This window comes from Notolabrus celidotus, chromosome 18 (genome assembly GCF_009762535.1).
Source record: "Notolabrus celidotus isolate fNotCel1 chromosome 18, fNotCel1.pri, whole genome shotgun sequence".
Lineage (NCBI taxonomy): Eukaryota > Metazoa > Chordata > Actinopteri > Labriformes > Labridae > Notolabrus > Notolabrus celidotus.
The window spans coordinates 23,667,506-23,692,344 of NC_048289.1; the positions used below are offsets into that span (position 1 = coordinate 23,667,506).

The 24,839-nt window shown below is 43.0% G+C and overlaps 1 protein-coding gene across 2 annotated transcripts in view; it reads right to left on the bottom strand.

Moving 5' to 3' along the window:
* Positions 1–1,373: 1,373 nt before the first annotated feature.
* Positions 1,374–24,839, bottom strand: part of usp54b (ubiquitin specific peptidase 54b) — an 89,720-nt gene continuing 66,254 nt past the window's right edge. The window contains exons 14-21 of one of the 2 annotated variants that reach the window (XR_004634805.1): positions 24,571–24,698; positions 24,302–24,460; positions 17,306–17,453; positions 12,561–13,390; positions 9,341–9,468; positions 9,108–9,239; positions 8,708–8,847; positions 1,374–3,663 (exon numbers count right to left, since the gene is read on the bottom strand). Coding sequence is in view for 1 of the 2 variants with exons in the window: in XM_034708830.1 (XP_034564721.1) it covers positions 3,577–3,663; positions 9,108–9,239; positions 9,341–9,468; positions 12,561–13,390; positions 17,306–17,453; positions 24,302–24,460; positions 24,571–24,698 (1,612 nt within the window). In the remaining variant the exon portion in view is untranslated. The remainder of the gene's footprint in view (positions 3,664–8,707; positions 8,848–9,107; positions 9,240–9,340; positions 9,469–12,560; positions 13,391–17,305; positions 17,454–24,301; positions 24,461–24,570; positions 24,699–24,839) is intronic. The other variant, XM_034708830.1, reaches the window with a different exon arrangement.

The window sequence follows — 24,839 nt, forward strand, 5'->3', positions numbered from 1 at the left end:
AGCCACAGCCATAATAAAGATTATATCTCTTGTTCTGGTTCATACATTTTAATCCTGTTTAAACTGTGCTGGGACTCTAATGATGTAAAAGTGAATAGCTAAATCAACTGTGTACAGTTTTAAGCCAAGAAAATAATCCAGTCAGTGTCAGGCTTGTTTTTTGGACCATAGCCTCTTTAATACGAGGGTGCACACTTAAAACTGCTAAGCCAACAGCACCCCAGTGTCAGGATTGATTTCTTTACTCTTTCAACTATTGACTGTATATTAACATAGACAGTGAGCCTACATCTTTCCCCACCTTGATTGGAGCTGAGGTATTGCATTGGTGAAGCCAGGGCGTGCACGTAAGCAATCTCCCATGGGAGCTGCAGGCCTGATGTCCCACCTCTTCAGCTAACCAATACAGCAGAACAGGTTCTTCTGTTGATTAACTCATGGTTATGGTTTATATGTCATGAAAAGTTCAATGCCTCAAGTGTTTGGGTTCAGTGCGTCCTCTTCCTTCGTTCCTCCTCTACTTGATCTTTTTAAATTGAAATTACTAATTAAAACCAAACATTTCTGAAAAATGAACACTTGGCATGCCAGACTCCTGCGGCTACAATTTATACTATTCGTCTAACCTCTATCATCTCTCTTTCCCTCACATGAGTCTGGTCCTGCTGGAGGTTTCTGCCTGTTAAAGGAAGTTTGTCCTTGCCACTGTAATTTTCTAAATGCTGCAAAGTGCTCTGCTCATGTTGGATTAAGATGAGATCAGACTGAGTCCTGTCTGTAAGATGGGACTGGATCTTATCCGGTCTTGATGTTGGGTCTTTGTTAATACTATAACAGAGTACGTGAGTTTACACCTGCTGTGTTTGTAAAAGCGTCTTGAGATAACATTTGTTGTAATTTGGCGCTTGTTGATTGATTGATGGTAAGAACTTTCTGCTATGACAGAAAGCACGTTTTTTTCTAAAGTTATATTTTTGGCCCTTTTGCCTTTATTGTATAGAACAGCTGAAGAGAGACAGGAAATGTGAGGAGTAGAGAGTGGGGGAAGACATGCAGGAAATGGTTGATCGGCTGGGAATTGAGCCAGCAACCTCTGCGACGAGGACTGTAGCCTCTGTATGTGGGGCGCTTAGACCGCTGGGCCACAAGCGCCCAAGAAAGCATGTCTCAGAAAAACTTATTTGATATGAATTTAATTTTCTTGTATACTCCATGTTCCATCTGTTATAATGGAGTCATCAGGCCTCAAGACCTTTGCTGCAACCAGTCAGCAGTGGGAACTCAAAGACTAACAGCTTCACTCAGGATACCTGTTGTTCTGTCCATTAATACTGTCTATGCTTTCAACACACAAATGATGACACACACTTGGTACGGTGGTTACGCCCCCTGTGGGAGTGCATTGGTAATAACTTTATTGCAAAAATACAGGTTCCCTCTTTCCCCGAGCAACACCACCCCAGAACTGACACACCCACAAACAAAGAACCCTCTGAAGTGACTCCTCACCTCTCTCTCTCTGTCTCTTCTGCCATCAAACCATTCACAAACACACACTTTCACCCTTTAATTACATTCATTCGCTCTCTTTCTCCCTCGTTCTCCTGCCTTGTTGCTCTCTTTTTGCATTCCATTGGTTAAAACATAGTAGTAGATGCAGAACAACAAAGTTCACCAGCAGCATTAAAACATGAGATCTCCTCCTCCTCCTCTCCGGGGTCTCTGCCAGAGTCCATGAGAGCGTCCCGAGGGGGTGGCTGTGTCTGCCTCCTGCACTGTCTCTGATACAGGAAATCGTGAGGGAAGATTGATTTGCATAGCGGACTCATGCGCTACAATTGGCTACATTCTCCCACATCCAAAAAAGAAACAAACAGTCAACAAACATACAAACTAAAAAACAACAAAATCTCAACGTAAATGAAAGTAAAAACAGCAATGTTAAATACGCTCTCTGAGTTAAGTGCCAACCTTTGGTTTAGTAACAACGATCGATCAACATCTATAAATTCTTGGAGGACTTTACATTGGCCAGTTTTGTTAATTGATGTAATATTTCATAGAATAAAGCATATAATAAATGTACTCTACACATGTCAAAACGCTCCTCAGTAAAGGGGGAGTGAGTTACATTGTTCATTAATGTATAATAACTGAGGAATGGTTGACATCTCTGAAGAAGGTATCTCCCTCTGAAAATATACCTTTAATACATACACGTTATAAAGCATATTCATATTAGACATGTCACTGTCTCAGGCTGAAGATGAGAATTTTCTATTCACAACTGAGGTCTCCAAACCAGTTTCAGTGGGAGGATTGAAGGAAAAAAGTGTGAATTCAAAAGTGCCACTAAAGTTCACCTGAGGCCTTTAAGTTAAACAAACACAATCGTCGTCTCTCCGGCTGCTTTTCAGTCTGAAAGCCTTCAAAAAAAAGTGCACTTCTTTCGAGAAACCTTGCAAAGCGCACTTGAGTCGCTCCCTGTTTTGAGAGAGCGGTTCCCTAACCTACATACTCCTTCAAGACTTTTCCTCCCCTTTGTCGGCCTAGTTCTGGTGCTACTGTGTTTTGTTTTTGGAAGAAAAAAGTAAGCAAGCGCGAATCAAAGGGAGCAAGAAAAAAAGAGAGAAAGAAGGAAAAAGAAGAAGAAAAGAAGAAGCGCTTTTCTTGTTTAATCTCCCGGTAGAAACGGGAGAGCTGTCATTAGGTCGGCGAGCGGTTTAGGGGGGGGCGGAAACTCCAGCTAGACACTTGTGAAGTGCACTCCACTTCTATTTGAAATGCAGACATGAGGAAGTACCACTTTAAAGTTTATCAATATTTTCGTTAATTATCATTATCAACATTCCATAAGGTCTTATTAATTAACATACAGGTTTCATACATGAGTTTTTCTGTACATGACTTTTAGTTATTAGAGAGTCCGGAGTTCTCGGGCGGGTTTTACTGTGCGCGCACACAGGAAGAAGAAAACAAACAAACCCCGAAAATCAAGGAGAGAAAAAATATGGCTGTCCATCGGAAATAGACCCAGTTCGGCTACGTGTGCGTCCATCAGGAAATGCCCGTGAAGAAAGAGGAAGAGGCGTGGCTACTTGGTTAAGAGCCTCCCCCTGAGCTGAGGGTCCTGCTGGAGGAGTCTGCAGAGTGTCCAGGTCCGAGTCAGACCCAGCGGAGCAGGGACACCCTCAGAAAAACCTCAGGGGGAGACAATAAACAGTCCCGGGAAGAAGGGGGGGAAAGGGTTGAGGTTGTAGTTGGGGGTCAGAGTGACTGCATAGACAGAATAGTAGGTTAAAAGGAAAGGATAGGAGGAGGGAAGGAAGGAAGGAAGGTAGGGAGGAAGGCAAGAAGGGGCTAAGCAAGGTGCTGCAGGCGCTGAGGGAGGCTCTACGTCAGTGCAGATGTGTGCGTGCATGTGTTTGCGTGTGCATGTTTGTTTGAGGAGGAGGAGGAGGAGCAGGATTGGAGGTTAGTTTCATCCTCCTGAGCCAATTCCAGGTCCGTCAAAGCGAGGCTGACGAGGACCCCGGCCCCGCCGCCACCCCACGTTGAAAGGTGGACAGGGTGACGTTAGTGAAGCAGAGCGCGACTCTGGTCAGAAGAGAGCTTGACCCCCGTCAGACACAGCCAGAAACTCCCTGCTCCACCTGACAGCTCCTGGAGGAGAGGAGAGGAGAGGAGAGGGATCAAATTAAGATAAAGGTGCACAAACAAAGGATGGTGAAGTAGAAAACTCAGTTTGAACCAGCTAAATTAATTAGAAATCACTTTGAACTATCCATGAATGTTCAGAGATACGTAAAGAAAATGTATATTTTAAAGCACAGAATTAGTTAAAAGCTTTTTATTGACTCTGATTGGCTGCAGCTCACAGATGGACACAGAAATTCAAAACAAGCATAAAACTTTTGCATTTTGTTGAACAGGATTTGATAAACTCTATTCTGTGGATAACTTTTTACAACCCTTGCCGAACCAGGAAAATGTTGTACAAGAACCCTGTTCAAAATGTGGATTTTTTTATCGCAGTAAGATGAGTCATTTGAAATTCATCATCAATTCAAGACTTTTCTGACAGTTCATCTGTGATATCATAGAATTTGATGCAAAGTTCTGCGTATTACACCTAAAGAACTATTTGAGGACAGGCTTTCCACCTTCAAAGACGTTGAAATGAAATAAATGTATTATGTGGAGATACAACTTCCAAGAATAAGCAGTAGTAAGCGTTCTTTCTTCTTCAAGGCGTTTTAATAATACCTCGTTATGCAGCTGTTTTAAACGGACATGTTTCTGAGAGAATGACTTCATCTAAAAACCTGGATAAGACAGAAGAAATCTCTCAGAGAAACCAGGAAACTGAAGCACTTAAATACTTGATCCAGGTAAAAAATGTACCCACACCTAAACACAAGGATGTGTGTTATTTCTACTCTAATTATTGTGTTTTCTTCTCCCACCTTTTTGTTAAATTTTGTTCCTTTTAGGGAGCCTATCTTAACATCTCGCAAGGGACTGCAGATAAAAGTAGCCTCTTAACTTACAGCTAACTCTAGCATATTTACAGAGATGATAATTAATATGCAGGGTCCTTGTCAATGAAACATGAAATTAAAAAACAACAAAAAACAGGATTCTGTGAATACTATACACAGGGATTATGTATAGTGAAAATATAAAATATTTTATGTTTTCATGCTTATGTTTGTTTAAAGGTGACATATCATGCAAAATTGACTTTTTAATGGTTCTTTACCTGAAATATGTGTCCCTGGCATGTCTACAAACCCCCCGAGAATGAAAAAAATCCATTCTGCCCCTGTTTTGATTTCTCCACCTTTCTGTAAATGTGTGTGAAACGAGCCGTTTCAGAGTTCCGTGTTTTTGTTACGTAACAACAATATCCGGTCTGTCACGGAGTCAGAGCTCAGAGCTTGTTCAGCCCATAGACTGTATAAAATAATACTGAATCCCTCCTCCGTTTTTCATTACCTGCACAAATGTGTGCTAACAAGGAGCTTAGGAGGGAGGCATGCTAGTTGTAGGCTGTCTTAATAAACACAAAGGTCGGTTTTACTCCCCACGTCTGCAGATTTGAAGATCTAGTGGATGATTTTTATTTGTCATGGATAAGTGCTAGCGCTAATTAGCATAGCCACATAGCTACATGTTCATAGCTGTAGCTGTAGCTGTAGCTGTATCTGTGTACCAAGACACACGTCAACATACTGACCAATAAAACAACAAGAAACACTAAATCTGTGACCAATCCTTCATAAAAGGTCCAGCTGCCTTTCTGGCAGAGGTCGGTTTTACTCCCCACGTCTGCAGATTTGAAGATCTAGTGGATGATTTTTATTTATCATGGATAAGTGCTAGCGCTAGTTAGCATAGCCACATAGCTACATGTTCGTAGCTGTGTACCAAGACACACGTCTACATACTGATAAATAAAACAACAAGAAACACTAAATCTGTGACCAATCCTTCAGAAAGGTCCTGCTACAGGCGCCTCTCCGTCAGGATCAGATTCAGAGGGTTGAAGTAACGCGATCTCTGAGCAGCCGTGTATATTCAGCCAACATGTAAACATTAGATCAACATGCTGGAGAGCCGAGGCACATCCACTTCCTGAGGGGGCGTGGTCAGAGAGAAAACAGAGTGTTCTGAGGAGGACTGAAGAAGAGGACTTTTCAGGCATGCCAAAATCTGATTTCAAAGTGTTTTTTTGAGCATAAACTTTAAAGACATGTTTTGGGGACCTCTTAGACCAATATATATTGATGAAAAAAGCGTGATGTCACCTTTAATGTCATATTTCAAATTGGGTATTTTCTGACAAGGTATGGCGTTATGGAATTAACCTGATGTTGGATCTACAATTAAATGTTGGGCATACGGGCATCCTGCGGGGGTGTCAAGAGGTCTGAGCCAGCTTCGAGCTGCAACTCGACACAGAAAAGATTCAATGTGTGAGTCTTAATCCTTGAGAAAAAGTTCTGAGATGAATCGAATAATTAAAGGTTCATTTCGGTTAAGACAAGACCAGTTGTGATTCTGTGTCCGGCGGGACAGTAAGACTCTGCAAGTTACGGGGAGAGAGAGAGAGAGAGAGAGAGAGAGAGAGAGAGAGAGAGAGAGAGAGAGAGAGAGAGAGAGAGAGAGAGAGAGATCAAACATAACTGGCCACATATAAAATGTAAATGTTCGAAGTGTTTGCTGTGTGTTTTTATTGATTGTTACTGTTCTGGTTTTTGTTTTTAACTCTGTAAAGCACTTTGAATTGCTCTTTGTATGAATGGTGCTTTATAAATAAACTTGCCTTGCCTTGCCTAGTGAGCAGGTGGTTATGCAAATTGGAATCTCCACAAGGTGGGACAAGACCCCATCACAAATCAGAGGGTTCTGCTCACCCTGTCGGGACTCTAATTTGCATAACCACCTGCTCACTATACATAATCCTTCATGTATGCATTATCCTCACAGAACACTTGGGTTTAGGTGTGGGCACATTTTTTAACTGGATCAAGTATTTCAATGCTACAGTTTCCTGGTTTCACTGAGAGATATCTCATAGAAACTAGTCCAGGGTGCTCTCCAAACTTGATCCTAACAAGAACAATGGTGTGCAAGTCAACCTGCTCACTGATGAAGGAAACACTGTGGAGAAATTCTAGTGCATCACTTTTGCAACTTGTTTCATTTGGATTCACCTCACAGCCTGAACTGAGTGAAAATAAATCAGATTTTAGGGTCAGAGTCTCCTTGCTGATTTGTTTCCTTCTGTTTTGTATTTGTAAAATCGTTTTTTTCCCTGGTTTGCTTGTTATTACGGAGCCAACACCTCAGGCAGCCTCATAAATGTGATTTCCAGCTTTCAGTTGAAGTGGTGGCTCACAGACAGCAAACACAGAGGCTCAGTTTAATGTACTGCATTTTCTGTTTTCAAAACTTAGTTTCTGTCAGTGCATGAGTTAAAAGATGAGCACTGAAGATTACTGATGTGAAAGTACAACTTGAGGGTTCATGCCATGTCAGAAGGAACATGATTGAGTAGATAGAGAAAGAGACAAATGTTCCACACTGTCATGATGGAGTGGATTCTAACTTATAAAATGTATTCATCAGTTTCACTACCTGTGTTATGACATATCATAGACTGTTTAATTAATGGATGTAGTGTCCGTGACGTCACCCTGTTTTGAGGCCAATAGTCGGAGGGAGCCATATTGGAAATGCTGAACCCTACGCTCCTGCTCGGTGCCTCAGGTCAGCTGATCTGCTGCTCGTCGAGGTTCCGAGGTCAAAACGGAAGCTCAGAGGGGATAGAGCTTTTTCTGTTGCTGCTCCTAAATTATGGAATGAGCTTCCCCCCAACATTAGACAAGCCTCCTCACTGTCCATTTTTAAAACATGTCTTAAAACCCATTTTTATTCCTTGGCTTTCAACCCCGCATGAGACTCTGCTCCTGTTGTAGTGTTTTATGGTTTGTTTTTATTTATTGTTTTTATTGTTTTCTTATCCTGGGTTTTAATTGTTTTATGCCTGTGTTGTTTGTCTATTTATGTACAGCACTCTGTTTCGGCTGTGGACGTTTTTTAAGGGCTTCATAAATAAAGTTGAGTTGAATTGAGTAACTGCTGTTGAGCTAGTGTGAAGTGAAGAGGCGGGCTTTGAGCCTCTTAGCCAACAGCTACAGCGTTCCTGCTGTCAATCAAGTCAGCTGTGCCTCTCAGTGGAAGACTTATAATCTCAGTATCTTCGAAATTGCCGTGTTAGAAAAAACTCACGCCCGTACAGTGTGAGCTGATCAAGGAATGAACTATCCAGACCGCACTTGTTTTTTGTACCAGGTTGTAAAAATGTTTATTTCTGCTGTAAAGATCAGCTTTTTTGAATTGGTGTGTATGTGGTTTCTGGTACTTCCGGAGCCAGCCTCAAGCGGACACTCGATAGACTTTGTAACACTTCCGCATTGGCTTCAATTCTTGTGACCAGAGGTTGCCGCTTGTCACAAATTTTACAACACCAAGTAGAATATCTCAGATTAATTGATTTTTGCAATAAAAGAGCAAATGTTTGAGGTTTTTATATGTGTCAAAAGAGAGACCATATGTGACATGACAAACCACAACGACCTGCAGCTTTTCTGTCATTCAGCACAGAAGAACGCTCTACATGTTGGGAATAACCTGCTCTGTTTCTGTTGAGAGCTAATCCTCATGATCACGTTTTTCTGCAAGTAAAGCAGATTGAGCTGAATGTTACCAGCATTTAAATTATTTGGTCATCTTTTAGAGTGTGTGAAATGCGTATTTCCAAAGCATATTAAAGAAACATATCCATTAGTGCCTGGTTTTTGAGTTGGTACAAAATGCAGCAGATTTTCTGCAGGAAGTTTTAACTAAATTTGACACATGACAGATTTGCAGAGGGATGAAAACAACTTTTGGCTCTCCACAGTGAACACAAATCAGTGCACTTCCTCGGGATATAGCGCAGTGCAAATAGGGGCTTGGCCTACTTTTGTGCCAGATGAGTCGAGTTTGCCAAAAAATAAAATGGGAATAAATATTTATTAACTTTGCAAGTCAGATCCTATTTAGACCACGGACACTCCTGGCAGTGTTAAGCAGATGAGCTGTTCTGTGCTTTGAATGTTACAAGTGTAAAATCATGCGAGCTCAGAGCAGTGTTTACCTGTGAAGCGGTGGAGGGAGGTGGTGATGACAAGGTGTTGGTGATGAGGAGGATGGAGGAGATGATAGTGGTGGAATAGCAACAGGGACTCAGAAGAGAGGAAGCAAGCAAGGCGAGGCACTGACATCAGCCTGCTTCACCTTAGAGAGAGAAAGCGAGAGACAGAGAGCGAGAGACAGAGACAGAGAGACAGAGAGAGACAGAGAGAGAGAGAAGGAGAGAGAGAGGAGGACAGGAAGGAGATTGAAAAGCAGGACAAAAGGAAGAAAACAAGACAAACAGCGGGGGGAGAAGAGCACAGGGAAAAGCAATGTGTAAAGTGCCAAGGCAGGACATCAGCCAGGTGCAGTTCCACAGCACGGCCACAGGGGGGCAGCAGAGCACTAAGAGTCACACTTACAAAGCTGCGGGTTGCAGTCAAGCGGCTGCGGCGTGGGGTCACTACCGTGCCGCTCAGGCTGCGTCCAATCTGCCTCAGGTTCTCCCCGTCCTCAGGCTCCGCCCCCAAACGCAGATCCTGCAACATCATTGGCTGCACAGGGAGAAAATGTCTGTCAGATGCTGGGGACTGGATTCAACTCGCACAGACTGTGGAAATGTGAGGGAGTTCTGAGAGAGAACGTCAGGTGCTACCTTGTTGAGGTAGGTGGGGGTGCTGGTGCAGTCTGCCCCGTACACACTCCTCTCCATGTCTGCGTTGGGGGTCTTGGAGCGACCCTGCCCTCCCACCCTGGATATGAGCCTCTCTGAGGGGCTGCAGCCTGAAAACACACACAGGCCAGGCTGGAGGTCAAACAGGGGGGCTCAACCAATCTCAACCGTAAATGTAAAGTGTTCACAATCATCTGCAAGATCACACTGGAACATGTTGTAGAGACAATATGCCGAACTAACTCTGAAAACACACACGCAGGCTTGTGTTTTAATGCATGAACCATTTCAGCAAAATAAAAATGATCCAGGCCTTCAGCATCTATTTATAAACATTATTCAACAATGTGTCCTCGGAAAGTTTGATTTGAATTTAGATGAAGGTTATGCGATTTTGTGAAGTAATGCAACAGGATGTCTGAGGCTTTTAAATTATGCTTGGCAAAATATCCAAGAAAACATGAAATATAAGTATACACACGCACACACACACATGAAAAAGAAAAGCTATAAATTCCAATAATTAGCTGCCCGACTGTCCTGCCAGTTAACCTCTCTGCAAAAACACTTCAGCTGTGTTCTAATCTTTAAAGCTTCTGTGAGGAGCTTCTGTTTGTGCTGACATCTGCGCCCCCTGAGGAGGACGCGGTACTTCTTACCTTTTTGTCCTGCACAGGTCTAAGTAGTATCTTTTTTTAAAAACAAAAAATCTCATTCTACTGTTTAAACACTGAAATGGGTTCCTCATTATAAACATTAGGCAGGGAGAACGCATTGTCTAGGGAAAGCATCCATTGAGTACAAATACCAGGGGAGGTTATGACGCATACCGACAGCTTTAGCTTTGTTTTTAAGAGCATGAACACACTACAAAGTCAACATGCTTAAATTATATGTGTATAGGAGAGTGTCTTTTGAAAGCAGCAAAGGATTCTGGCATGTGTTCAACAATTGTAAGCCAAGAGTGAGGAGAGAAAGCAACATTGGTCTTATCTCTGTTTGAACACAATGCATGTAACCTTTGACTTTGTACATTTATAGCATTGTCTCTGATTCATGCCACAATACAATACAATAGGGTGCTACACATCCCCACATTACAACGACACAATAAGACAACACCATACAACACGATACGATACAACGCAATAATACAAGACACGGTACGACACGAAGCAATATCACAAGACACGAAACGACACGATACGACACAAGATACGACACGATATGACACGATACAATACGACAGGATACGACACAATACGACAATGCAAAAACAACAGGACACAATACAACACAATATGATACGACACAACGCAATACCAGAAGACACAAAACGACATGATACGACACAATAAGACAACACCATACAACACGATACAACACAACGCAATAATACAAGACATGGTAGGACACGATACAACACAAAGCAATACCACAAGAAACAAAACGACACGACACAACAAGATGCGATATGAAGCAACACAATATGACTCAATACGGTACAACACGATACGACACAAAACGACACAATACGACACAAAACGACACGACAGGACACAAAACAACAGGACATGATACAACACAATATGATACGACACAACGCAATACCACAAGACACAAAACGACACGATACGACACAATAAGAAAACACCATACGACACAACGCAATAATACAAGACACGGTACGACACGATACAACACGAAGCAATACCACAAGCCACGAAACGACACGATACGACACAAGATACGACAACGCAATAATACAAGACACGAGATGACACGATATGACACGATACAATACGACAGGATACAACACAATATGATACGACAGTGCAATACCACAAGACACAAAACGACACGATACGACACAATGCAATAATACAAGACACGGTACAACACGATACAACACGAAGCAATACCACAAGACACGAAACGACACGACACAAGATACGACACGATATGACACAATACGACAACGCAATAATACAAGACACAAAATTACACGATATGACACGATATGACAATACGACAACGCAATAATACAAGACACGAAACAACACGATACGACACAAGATACGACACAAGATACGACACAATACGACAACGCAATAATACAAGACACGAAATTACACGATATGACACGATATGACACAATACGACAATGCAATAATACAAGACACGAAACGACACGATATGACACGATACAATACGATGCAACAGGACATAATACGATAGGATGCGATATGGTAGGATAAGGTAATTTACCATGCAATACAACATGATACGATATGATACAGTACGATACCGTACGATACAGTACGATACCATGCAACACAACGCAGACAACTCGAGCTGCGCTCATTCATACTGACACGTCATCACCCTCCCTATCAGCTGATCTCAACTTCCTCACTGGCGGTCTATTTAAGCTGCAAGTCTCCCTGTCTCTGCCTCTGCTTTGCAAGTGCTCCTGCTGTCCTGCTCAGTGCTGTGTGAAAACTTTGTACCCACCTCCTCCCCGGCTTCCACCTGCGGGCTCCAAGGGGGTTAGTCCTATCTCATTGCTCCTAAATGTCTGCATTTAAATAATATATGCTGAGTAATGAGGTTCGGAGCCCATACGCCAAACACAATACTGTATGCTGCAATAAATTTATCTTAAGTAAACGTGAGTTGTCTAGCTGAAATTTAGATAATAGATAAATGATAAGATTTGACATGATGCAATATGACTTGATATGATAAGAAGCAATGATACGATATGATATGACTAGATGCAATGCAATGGGATATAACACGATAGGATACCGGACCCCTTCCCCATGCTAACAGTAATATCACGATACAGCAATTCTAGATGACGATACATTAAAATCTGTTTAGACGGCTGTATTATTCAAAAATGAAAGCAGGGATATTTGATGCAATGCCAACATTGTGTCAGACGAGTCAGGGTGGCATGACAATGCTGTATCAATTATTTGAGTTAGATTTATGAATTGACTTATAGTTTATTACTTATCTTATAATTTACTTTCATTTTAATAGAGATTTACTTTGGGCATAACTAACTCTGTGTGGGTTTGTGTGTATGCGTGTGTGTGTGTGTGTTTGTGTGTGTGTGTGTGTGTGTGTGTGTGTGTGTGTGTGTGTGTGTGTGTGTGTGTGTGTGTGTGTGTGTGTGTGTGTGCATGCGTACCTGACCGTCCAGCCTGCAGACTGGCCTGGTAAAGGGAGTCGAGCTCCGACAGCTCAGCCTCGTCCCGGTCACAGCAGGGATCTCTGTGTTGCCCTGAGGCATGCTGGGAGCTGTAGTGCCCTGGAGAGGACTGGCAACTGAAGCTGTAATGCTGGCTGGAGGTATGCGGCCTGATGGGAACGCATCGGTCTGGTGGGGTGTCGTATGGCGTCACCACAGCGTCAGGGCGGTCCAAACTCCAGGAAGACCAATGTCGCGTCCCGCTGTCGGCGGCGGCTCCTTGCAGCGGCCAATGCTGCAGGGGGCCCGAAGGGGAATGGGGTTGGGGGGACTGCCAGAGAGGCGTGAGAGGTTTCCTTTGCCCGGAGGCTTCCAGAGGGGGAGATGGGGGAGGAGGAGGAGAGGGAGGGAGTGGTTGTGTGTGTGTGGGTTCAAGGTGTGTGTAGTGTGCGACGTGTGTGGTGTGTGTATCCCAGAGACGCAGAGGAAGCGACGGCAGAGAGATGGCTAAGTGCTTCCCCAGGGGTCTGACACTCACCCCCCCTGCCTGCAGCAGCTCGCACAGCCTCACCCCTGTCCCCTCCCTCCTGTCCTCGCCTTCCTCCCCTCTCCTCCCCACGCACCCACCCTCCTCCTCCTCCTCTTCCTCCTCTTTTTCCTGCCCACGGCTGGAAGGGGCGCACGGGTGAGGGATGCTGAGGGTGAGCGGGGGCCGATAGGGTGGAGGGGGCGGGTTCTGGTCCAGAGCAGCGTCCTGGTTGGGCGTCGCCTGGTCCTCTTCCTCCTCCTGATTGGGCGTCAGCAGTACTTGGACCGGGCCAGGCTGTTCACTGGAGGACACATAAGAGGGAGGGTGTCACTCAGCAGGCAGCACGAGGAAACAAATCCCCCCAAAAAAACAGAGCTGCTCTGACGTCAGGTGAGTTACTGCATAGAGGGAAGGTCACAACAGCAGACTAGGATAAACAAGCAGAACACACACACACTCACACAAGCTCAAATAGACACAAACACACAATGATGCAGCCTGTGCAAGCATCGCTTTGTGTATGGGGATTTCACAAACATGCTGCGTATGATTCAGGCGAAAGCTCATCTCATCTGATTGCTGCAGATTCACCAAACTTTTCAAACTGATCAAAAATAATCCAAATATTTTCATTTTAATCTGGTTATTGAAATTTTTAAGCCGCTCTGGTGCACTCTATCAAACACTGAGATGAATGTGGCCTCCTCAGTCTGGAGTCGTTCAGCCTCAGCGGGCCACTATATCACCTTATTGATTTACATACACTGATATGATATATGTTAGACATTAGAGGATCCTCTCTGCAGAGTTGTGCGACACATTCCTCACAGTGGCAGTGTGTGTGTGTGTGTGTGTGTGTGTGTGAACTGAACTTGTGTGTGTTGGTATGTGCGAAGAGCAAGTCTGTAAATTTGTGCGTCTATTTTTAAAGACAGCGTGCGCGAACCTGTGTGTGTATGTGTCTACGTGAGTGCAAGCCCCCATCCCCCATGTTAACCCCCCCCATCTCTTTTCAGCCTTAGTAATTACCCAGCAGGCTTTGCAGCGGCGAGCTATAAATCAGAGGCTTGTGTTGATCAATAGAGGAGAGGAGGAAGGTAATAAAAGAGGCTGAGCGCCGAGCTTTACCTCCTCCTCTTCCTTCCCTTCATCCTGCTGTTAACACTTTGGATTTACAGTTGATTAATTTTTAACAAATTTTGCTCCAGTTAAACGGAAGTCTAATGAAACTGAGAGTAAATCTGACTTTATCTAACTTAGTTAGCAGATCCAATCATGGCCTGTACTTCTGTAATAACCATTAATTCAGCAGCTTTAAATTGCTGCAGCAGAATGTAAGGGGGGAATGGAGATGTTAAAACTGTAATGACTGTAATGACCTTAAAGGCACATGTGGGAATTTCTCAAGGCTATAATTCTAATTTGCTAACTCAATCTGAACCTGAGGACCTCTGAGTTTAATCTAAGAGCCTCAGAGATATAACCTAAAGAAGAGTAGGCTCTGGAAATTAAAGGATCAGTGTGCATAATTTAGGGGAAGCTTTCAAAGAAAATGGAACTAATATTTATGACTTTGTCTAAATAATGTAAAAAAATCACCTTGAAACAGAATCCTTGTGATGTCTTTACCTGTGACTGAGCACTTTATATATTCATAGAATGGGGTTCTTTTTCACAAAGTCCACCATTTGCGGTACCATGTTTCTATGGGAGCCCAGAATGGACAAACCAATAACTGTCTCTAGACAAGGGCTGGTTTTGAAACAACCTACTACACTAGCAGTGCATACTGATTTGGCCAAAATTCAGTATGCACTATGTGAACAAGAGCAAAATCTGCAGTATGCCAAAACTCCTCTGATTCGTGAAAATTTCTCAGTATGCATCGGACCAATCTCCCTCACGTACTGTTTCCCACAATGCACAGCGCTAACGTTTTGCTTCTTCTTTTTGAAGGGGGGGACTCAGTTGTTGGTGCTGTGAAAATTATAATTAACTTATTAAATTATAAGTGATGCTAAAGAAGCAGTTTCGCTATCAGCTTGGCCGTTGTTTAATTCGGCTTTCAGAAACCGGAAATCCAGCGAAGCCTGACCAAGCATCCTGCAGAACAAATCCAACAAAACAGTCACACGACAGACTACCATCGAACGGGGTATGTAGTATGTAGTATGCAGTACATACTGCATGCTTCATTTCTAGGTAGTATATAGCAGGCCAACGTATTACTCGTTTTTAAGAGATTCCTGGTCACTTTGAGTCTTTCAACGTGAAAGGGAAGAATGAGGGTAAAGTTTGCACTTTGCTATCATCGCACTGGATGAAATACATCCTACCCACATTAAGTCGGGACAGTATGTCAGGACTATAGGCTGATTTCTACTTCTGCGTTGAATCAAGGGTGTAGCCTACGCTGGGGGTCAGTGTAGCTCCCGTACCTACGAAGAGGGCTACGCACGTAGCTGACGTGCACCTCATCCAAATGTAACTACACGTAGAATTTGATGCGGACCGCAAGCCCTGTGATTGGTCCGCTCGGCGGCATTGTATTTCCCAGATTTACAGCACTTCCGGGATCCCCACTTATCGGCCGCACATCATGTAATCATGTCTGTATGATAAACAGCAACATGTATCAGCTGTTGATTAACATAACACGCTCTGAATCGCTGTGGAAAAGTAAACAGAGATCGTAGCGGGACCGGAAGCAGGCGACCAGCTATCAGAGAGACCACACTGCCCTCAGGCGTAACGGCGGAGAATTGCTGCGCGACACAGACACATCGACGCACAAGTATGGTATGTGGTGCTCATGTCGGCGTCAGCCCTTGCTGCGTAGGGGAGACGCAGAAGTATAAATCAGGGTATAATTAAATTCTGAACATATCTGTCTGTCTATCTGTCATTATGATATACAGAAAGTAAACACAGTTGTTTGACAATAAATGGCTTCACCCAACCACTAACCATGAGTGAAAAAAAAGTGTTTTCTCTTATCATTCATATTCTCTGAAAAATGGCCAAAAAAATCACTAATTCTCCCAGGGTAAGTAAATTTATGAGCACAACTGTATATGTCATTAATTATTTCGTCAAAGAAATGTGTGATTGATTTCTGAAAAGTCATGGATCTGTTTGACTAACAGTCAAAACTTTAAAATATTACGTCCCTTAATGTCTATGGCATACTTTGACATAAGTAAGTCTAGTCTACAACTAGTTCTCTCTTCTATGGATAAAAACATTTGTTTTAAATTTAAATTAACATTGTTTTACTCAGGGTGACTTAGTGGGATGTTTTTTAACCTTTTCTTTTATTTGATGATTTTTTTTTCTCCAATAAAACTTTTGAAAGCATCCCATAACACAGAATGTGTTTATAAATTCTTGTTTGGAAAGGTCATTCCGAAGAAGGCAGAGTTTCAGCTGAATAAAAACTTCCCTGCTGAGTCTCTGTTTCTCCTCCTTCCACAGCAACAAACTGACACATCAAGGAGAAACCCTCTGAATCAGTGAAACACACAAACAGCAGCGAAGACGGAAAAAAACAACAAACAGGATACCAGACAGGATCTGTGGCTGCATTCGCACAGCAGAACATAGAAACACAGTCGCACACACAGACACACACAGACTGCAGCTTTCCAGTGCACAGAAGGACAGATCAGCAGCGCACAAAGAGCAGAGGGAAGCCTTGGCAGCACACAGCTACAAAGAGCAGCACGACAACAATGAGGGGAGGCAGTGAAGCACAGTGAAGCAGAGAGAAACTCTCTCTCTTTTTATTCTCGATGGCAACACAGAGCCCAGCAAAGCAGGTTTTTTTTCTACTGCACTGCAACAAACGCACAAACACACAGAGCATCAGAAGTTACAGTGTAAAGTCAAGTGTGTGTCTGTGAGAGCGCACACACACACATTCAAAACACATATACAGCAGGATGTGAGGGTGCAGTGCTCGGGTAACAAATATAAAGGGTTCTTGGTTGTTTTTTGGCAGCCAGAGCCAGAGACACACACATGAGGGTGTTGAGGTGTTTTTGGACAGCCAGCACCCAGAGGACACACACAGAGGAGTCCTGAGGCGGGTTTGGGAACAGCTCGTGCCGAGGACACACACGAAGTGAGGGAAGGAGGAAGGGAGGAAGGGGGTCTGAGGTGGTTTTGAGACAGGCACCAGCTTTGAACACATAAGGGGGGGGTACAGTGGTGGTACCTGCGTGGCCCCTGTGGGCGGGTGCTTCCTGTCTCCCGTTCCATTTCCTGATCCTGCCCGCGTTTGATTGGGCCCCCAGTGCTCCTCATGCACGCAGCTACAGCCAATCCGCTATGAGCGTTAGCCTCATGCAGGGGTCTGAGCACAGCTGAGGATGTTAACAACAGAGCGGGAGATAAAAAAGGAGAAAAGACAGAAAGATATAATGACAGAGTGGTAAAGAACGAAGGAGTCATAATGAAAAACCAAAGACAGAGAGAAGAGGAAAAATGGAGACAGACAATATGTGAGGATGAAAGAACAGTGACACAAAAGAGAGAAAACAGAGGCAGAGCAGAAAGAGTGGTTATGAGGGGGCTAGCATGCATTACGCTCCTCTGATATAACTCAGTGTCTGCGTGTGTCTGTGTCACAATGAATGGAGTTGCTACGTGGGAGGATTCATTTTGGACATTCTAATAACAGTATCAGTTTAACTTGGTTGGATTGACTGAAACATGAATATTAATATGAGCAACAAGGTCAGAAAATATCTAAATATACTATTTTCACAAAGGTGTCAAAGAAAGTAAATTGTTTGCACTTAGCGACATCAGGGGTTCCCAAATTTCTCAACCCAGGACCCCCAAAGTAATGGTGCCAGACACTCGGGACGTCTTACTTAGGTTTGTTAAACATTGCTTACAGCCATGGGCAAGCCAAAAACAGACATTAGAAACTGAAAGCCAAAATACCATAATTTTATTTCATAGTTATTTAAAAAAGGTTGCAAGAATGCAAGTAATCTTAATGTATAGTCTCGGTCGAGGCATGATGGCTGTCTAACATGAGTCTGGTTCTGCTCAAGTTTTTACTCGCCACTGTAACTAGCTAAATACTGCGATGTGCAATGCTCATGATGGATTAAAGTGGAGTCTGAGTCTTACCCTAACTTGGTGTTGGGTCTCTGTTAATAATTTAACATCGAGTGGTCTAGACCTGCTATGTTTGTAAAAGCGTCTTGAGATAACATTTGTTGTGATTTGGTGCTATACAAATAAAGATTGATTGCTTGATAGATTGATTGATTGAGTCTGTAGCAGTGATAGGATATACAGATTCTGATTTGCATTAATTTTTACCGATATCTTTATTTAGATTTTTATAATAATGGATAAAATATACAATTTTAGATATTCAGAAGAAAAAAAAAACCTTTGAAGAACAACTCTTTTGGATGGGATCTCTCGGCGGCCACCCATCAGTGCCTGGCGACCCCCGAAGCGGTCCTGACCCCCACTTTGGGAACCAGTGAGCTATATAACAGTTTAAGTTTTCAATAACTCTTCGTTAAAACCTGTGAAATTATACAGGTAATGTTCAGATTTGGGTTTTAGTTATAGTTAATTAAGTGACAGTTATTCAGTCACTAAAGTTTTATTTTTAGTCCTATATACAATCGAACAGCATCCCAAAATTCATTTTTTGCACGACTAACAGTTAGCTACATTAGGCTACAGCTTAAAACGACTATCAAACAATACAGATGACGTTAAGATTTTAGTTTTAATTACAAAAATAAAGTGTCTTTAATTTGCTGTTTTCATTATTAATTTACCAAATGAAAAAGCCAAAACTTGCTTGAGCTCTGATTTGTTCCCTCTTTTGATAACTAGGCTACATGCAGCTTTAGCTAACGTTAACAGTTTTCTCTGACACAAAGCGGAATACATTTTAACCATAGACTGTATAAAATATGGACATAGGATCCGTGACGTCACCCATCTGTTTTCTGAAGCGCTGTTTTGAGGCTAATCGCTCAATAGCAGCCATACTGCTGCTGTCGAGGGATTGTGACGTAAAGAGGCGGGCTTTGAGCCTCCTAGCCAACAGCTACAGTGTTCCCGTCTGTCAATCAAGTCAGCTGTGCCTCTTATTGGAAGACTCGTAATCTCAATATCTTTGAAATTGTCGCGTTAGAAAAAAATTCGTCCCTCTACAGTGTGTACCAATCGAGAAATGAGCTATCCAGACTACACTCGTCTTTTGTACCAGGCTGTAAACATGTTTACTTCTGCTGTAAAGATCCAGCCTCAAGCGGATCCCTGATGAACTGCAGTTTTTAGCACTTCCGCATTGGACTCATATTTTTAGACTGGAGGTTGCAGCTTGATTTTAACTGACAACCATCAAATAATTGTATCAAAAGACAAAAAATTTAATAAAATGTCAAACTTATTACCTTATAGAAGAAAACTTAAATCAATTTTGCCATAAAATGAACCTTTGCTAACTGTACTACCTTGAGATGTTGCTAAAGCCTTACTTTGTAATATGGCCCCCCTTTTTCCCCTAACAAATATGAATATCATTTAGACCAAAAAAAATGTAAATGCAAAATCTTTTAAGCGTGAAGACATACTTCCACACTTAGCATCTCCTCCCATTTAGCAATTCGAATGTCAATGCATTGTTATGTGAATTCTGTTCAGTAGTTAGTGAGTCAAATAGTCAGGATTTGAAATGTGAGGAGCAAAGTTGAGGCTACGTTCATCAAGCTAAGACACCAGACAGGGAAAAAGAGACAAAAGAGTTTTTTTTTGTTCGGACACAGCTTACTGTGGTGCATAGCTTTGTGAACGCACCTTGAATGGTGTTAGTTGGTTATAAAAAGATGAAGAAGAAGACAACAAAAGAGCAGCCATCCCCCATCTTGGCTGGAGTTTATAGATTTCTGATTGATGGAGACAGAATAAAGAAAGACTGATGGCAGCTCTGTTGTTGTTGTTGTTGGCTGTAACGTCCTCTAAAACACTGAGGCAGATTGTTTGGAGTCCGCCTGAAACCATCGATACGGACGTGGGAAACCAAATTCTGTTACGTAACCGCACTGATAGTGAGGCCATCTGTTCGTTCGCAAGTCGTCCTTTCACTTCATCAAGGTTGAGTGTACTCTCTCAGGGGTGTGTGTGTGTACGTGTGTGTGTGTGTCTGTGTGTGTCAGGTACATGGGGCTGAACACACTGAAGCACACACAGTAGGACAGACAGGACACAACATAATAATCCCTGATATAGATTTAGTTAGTGCTGAGCTGGAGGGGAAAACCTGCACACCTGCAGTTCATACATGGATCTTTCTCACACACACAAAAACACACGTACACACACATTTTCTGAGAATAGTAACACATGGGCAGATATTTGTGGACACGTGGCTGAAAAGCACAAGAAAGAAGTGTGAACCACATCAGAGCTGTTGGGCCTAACTTCTAATCTGTTTAGATACAAAGTGAAGTCACATTTCTTCAAAGTCATGTTTACATTTCAATTGAGAATGCAAATATTGTTAAATATTGTACGTAAGATGCACTTGTCACTAGGTGTGTCTTTTTATTTTGAAGTTATTCCCTTTCTTTTTGGTCAGAACTTCTCTCACAGCAGTCCTATCCACGATAAGTCTCACGTCCTAACGGTTCACTCAATGTTCATAAAGTTTGGGGACTTGCTTGAGATAGGTCAAACAAGCCAAGTAGCCTACTGCCATGCTAGTGTCTCTTTGAAGCTTCATTATGGCACAGTAATGCTAAATCTAAGCTGCTAGATTTAGCAAGTCAGCATTGACCAAGCTGACTTGCTGATGTCGATCGGCTACAATGTTCACCAGCTTTGCAGACACACTTAAAGCTCCTGTGGGGAGTTTTTAGCTGGTCATGAAACAAACTGAAATCAATACCGGTGCCTCTTTGTGACCCACTTGAGCAAACCAGACCATCATCCACATGATTATTTTTTTCTGTATCTTAATTTTTGATGCTTGTAAAAGCTTTAACAGGGGGGTAGGTGTCAGATTGCGTAATTAACGGGATGCCAAAACAGACATCGCAGTGAGTGACACTTTTGGCTGTTAAAAGAGAGCAGGATGCCACTTTCTTTTTTTGTCAGAAATCACCACTAATGGACCTTTTCCACCGGCTCGTCTTTGCCCTACTCTACTCGACTTGACTCGACCCTGCTCGGTTTGTGTTGCGTTTCCACGGGCGTGGTACCTTGTGTCAGATACCAGTTTTTCGTACCTGCTCTGCTCTGGTTCCAAGAGAGCTGAGCCGATACTAAAAGGTGACGTCGACGGACTGCCGGCCACTGATTAGTCAGAGAATGTCAACACCGAAGAGTCACGAGCGCGACGCCCAACACAGGAATCAAACCCGCCATTTTTTAAAAACCAACATCAGTACTGTACAACATCTGCAGGCAAAGTTTCTACATGGTCCGTTGACGAGGTCCAGACTTTTTTGGGTCTAGTGGCCGACAAACGGATCCAGCTGGAGTTGTACGGAACAGCAAGTACACCGTTGCCTCCATTGTTTGTGATTGTTCTGTTTGTGTCACTTTCAAAAATCGACGTGAACGCAGTTTCGCGCAGCTGTGTTATGATGACCCCGCCCACCGTGAGTCGGTACTCGGGCTGGTGGAAAAGGTACCCAAACCGAGTAGAGTCGAGTAGAGTAGAGCCGAGTCGAGTTGAGTCGAGTAGGGCTGGAACTGTGTAGTGGAAAAGGGCCATTACACATGTACAGGACATAACTGGCTAATTAAAGGTGCCACTACGTCCAGAGGGGGCGCCAAAAATCAACATAAAGCAAAAGTTCTGCACAGGAGCGTTAGGTCAGGTGACCAAAGTCTGTAGGAATTATCCTCAAGGAAACTTGATTGTCTTCACAAAATTTGAGGGTTCAGAGGCACCGGTTGGTCTAGCGGTTTAAGCATGCGCCCCATGTAGCTGTTCACGCCGAATCATACGCTTTTAATTTGGCAGCTTCTTACGTACACTTTATATAATTAGTATTTTGTGGTATTTTTTATGGTCCAAACCCCCAATTTATAATTAAAGTTCTTAGTACCCCAGGTCAAAATGATCGAAAACATTACAAACCGCAGAGTTTTGTCTACTTTGGCTGAAGTCTCCTTAAATATGACACACATTGTAAACTCCCTGGACTGTATTCAAGACATTGAGGTTGTGACTTGTTGCTGGTCAGTGAATGCCCCGCAGTAGTTCACATGTTGGTAAAATCTAACCTGATTGAGGTTTTGCTTTCTGCTCTGCTCAACTATACTGAACTCAAATAAACTAAGCTGGTACTGTCAAATGCAGACGCACTCAGACACACATCTTTCGTCATTAAATACTGATAGATGACACACACAAAATAAACACACCATGAGTTATAGTAACACACTGTGAACTAACAGACAAATTTAAAAAAGACAGAGGGAGACAGATGGAGAGACAAACCAACAGATGGGAATGAGGACAAAGAGGAGGTCAGACAGAACCACGGACATACAAGTCACTGCTGAGCTAGACAACAGGTGCTAATGTGACCTTAAAGCTGCACCAGGCAAGATTTTAACATAAAAATACACCTCATCAGCCTGGATCAGGGAATGACGCACAGCATAAAACTACTGTGGCCTACAAGGGCAAACTGGCTCCACAAACATTTCCATTGGGAGGAAGTAGTTGTAACTTTAGAAACAAGACCAATTCCAAATGGCATACAAAATAGAGTAGACAAACAAATGCGACAGAATATGCTGAATTGTGAGTCGATACAACTGAAGTCTCCAGGCCTGCAGGAGGAGCTATACAGAGAAAAGCTTCACTTTTTGGACTGAAGTATGAGAAAACAGAAGAGAAGTGCTGAGTATGGCTGTTTCCGAAACGGCCTGCTACATACTACTTACTAATGTAGTAGGCAGTAGGTATTGCCTACTACATACTGCGTTTGAATTTAGTATGTAGTATGACTGTTCTGTCCGATCTGTCATGCAGCATGCTGAGCCAGACTTCGCTGGATTTCCGGTTTCAGAAAGCGGAAGTAAACAACAGCGAAGCCGATAAATAAAATGCTTATTTAGCATCCATTTATGATTTAAAAAGTTAGGAAGTGGTTTATATGTAATTTGATAACTTTCACAGCACCCAAAAACAGATTTCCTCCCGTCAAAAAATGAGGAAAAAGAAAAAGCAGAACGAGCGCTGTGCATTATGGGAAACAGTACGCGAGGCAGACTGGTCCGATGCACACTGAGATATTTTCCCGAATCAGTAGACATCCGGGGAGTTTTGGCTTACTGCAGATTTTGCTCTTGTTCACATACTACATACTACATACTGAATTTTGGACATATCAGTACGTACTGCTAGTATAGTAGGCGATTTCGGAAACAGCCTATTATTCCTCAAGTATATTCTGATATGGGAAGTATTTACAAAGCACTCTCAGGTCAAAGTATTTCCACACAGAGCTCCCCCTGGTGGACTGGAGAACTTGCATATCATTGAGCTGGAGAGGGATTTTTGTATGTGCTTTTTGACTAAGCATTGTTCCTGTACTTCCAGAATGTGAATGTGTTGTTTTTCCTTTATACAGCATTCCTTTATATGCAACATTTTGTTGCTTTGGTTTGTGTCTTCAAACAGGGTTTAGTTTTGTATTTGCGCTGCTTATGAAGGAAATGTTTTGGGCCGTTGTAGCGTGTTTGCAATTGTCAGCCAAAGTGGAAACGCTCCTTGTCTCCCTCTGATTTCAGAGCCAAAAGAATCCCCATCTTTAAGTTCCTTGGTAAAATTTAAGATTGTTTTACAGTAAGCATGTGCAGCTTTTACACTTTTCTTCTTTAAATGTCATCTTAAAGGAGCAGTTCACACAAAAACACAATTCCTCACAGACTGATTCTGGCATTTTTCAAGGCAGGGACATTGCCATGAGCGTTTTTAATCTTAAGAAAGGTAATCCAAATCTATTCCTTCAGTTAAATGGAAGAAGAGAAGAGTCAAATATCTGAAATTAAAACAAAAAGTTTGCATCACTAGCTGGCTCCAGGGGTAAGTGAGGAAATCTGTTTGCCATAAGTTGGGTGAACTGACCTCTTTGACTCTTTCTGAACACTTCTCATATTTTCCTCTTTCCCCCTTACTTGTCTCTTCCTGTCTCTCTCTCCTCCTTACCCTGGTGTTGGAGCTGGTCCAGGTCCATGTATTTGCTGGGTTTGGGGTTAAATCCCATGGCTGCCTCCCGCTCCGCCTCCTTCCGCTTCTGCTGCTCCTGCTGGCGGGCTCTCCTCGCCACCTCCTCCTGTAGCTCGTCCAGCTCACTGCGCCCTGAGCCTGAACTCGCAGGAGTACATGAAAGGAAGGAAGAAACACAAAGCCTTTAGCTGATTCAAAAAGTGAGTTACGGTGGAACCGTTTGAATACACACACACACGGATACACACCTGAGATAGTGCCGCCTCCCCAGCTGGGGGAGGGCAGCTCCTGCAGGATGGCGCCGCTGCTCTTTGACTTCGGCACCGAACGCCATGAGGGTCCTGACATCAGCACCCGTTTCTGTTGCCCCACCTCCCTGTGATTGGAGGGTGAGGAAGAGGAAAAGCAAGAGAAGAGACACAAAGGGAGGGAACGATAAGAGTGCCATTCCCCAGACAAATATGTCCGTTGATTGATATGTTTGGGCAACTATTGCTGGACAATTTGTTGTTGTTAA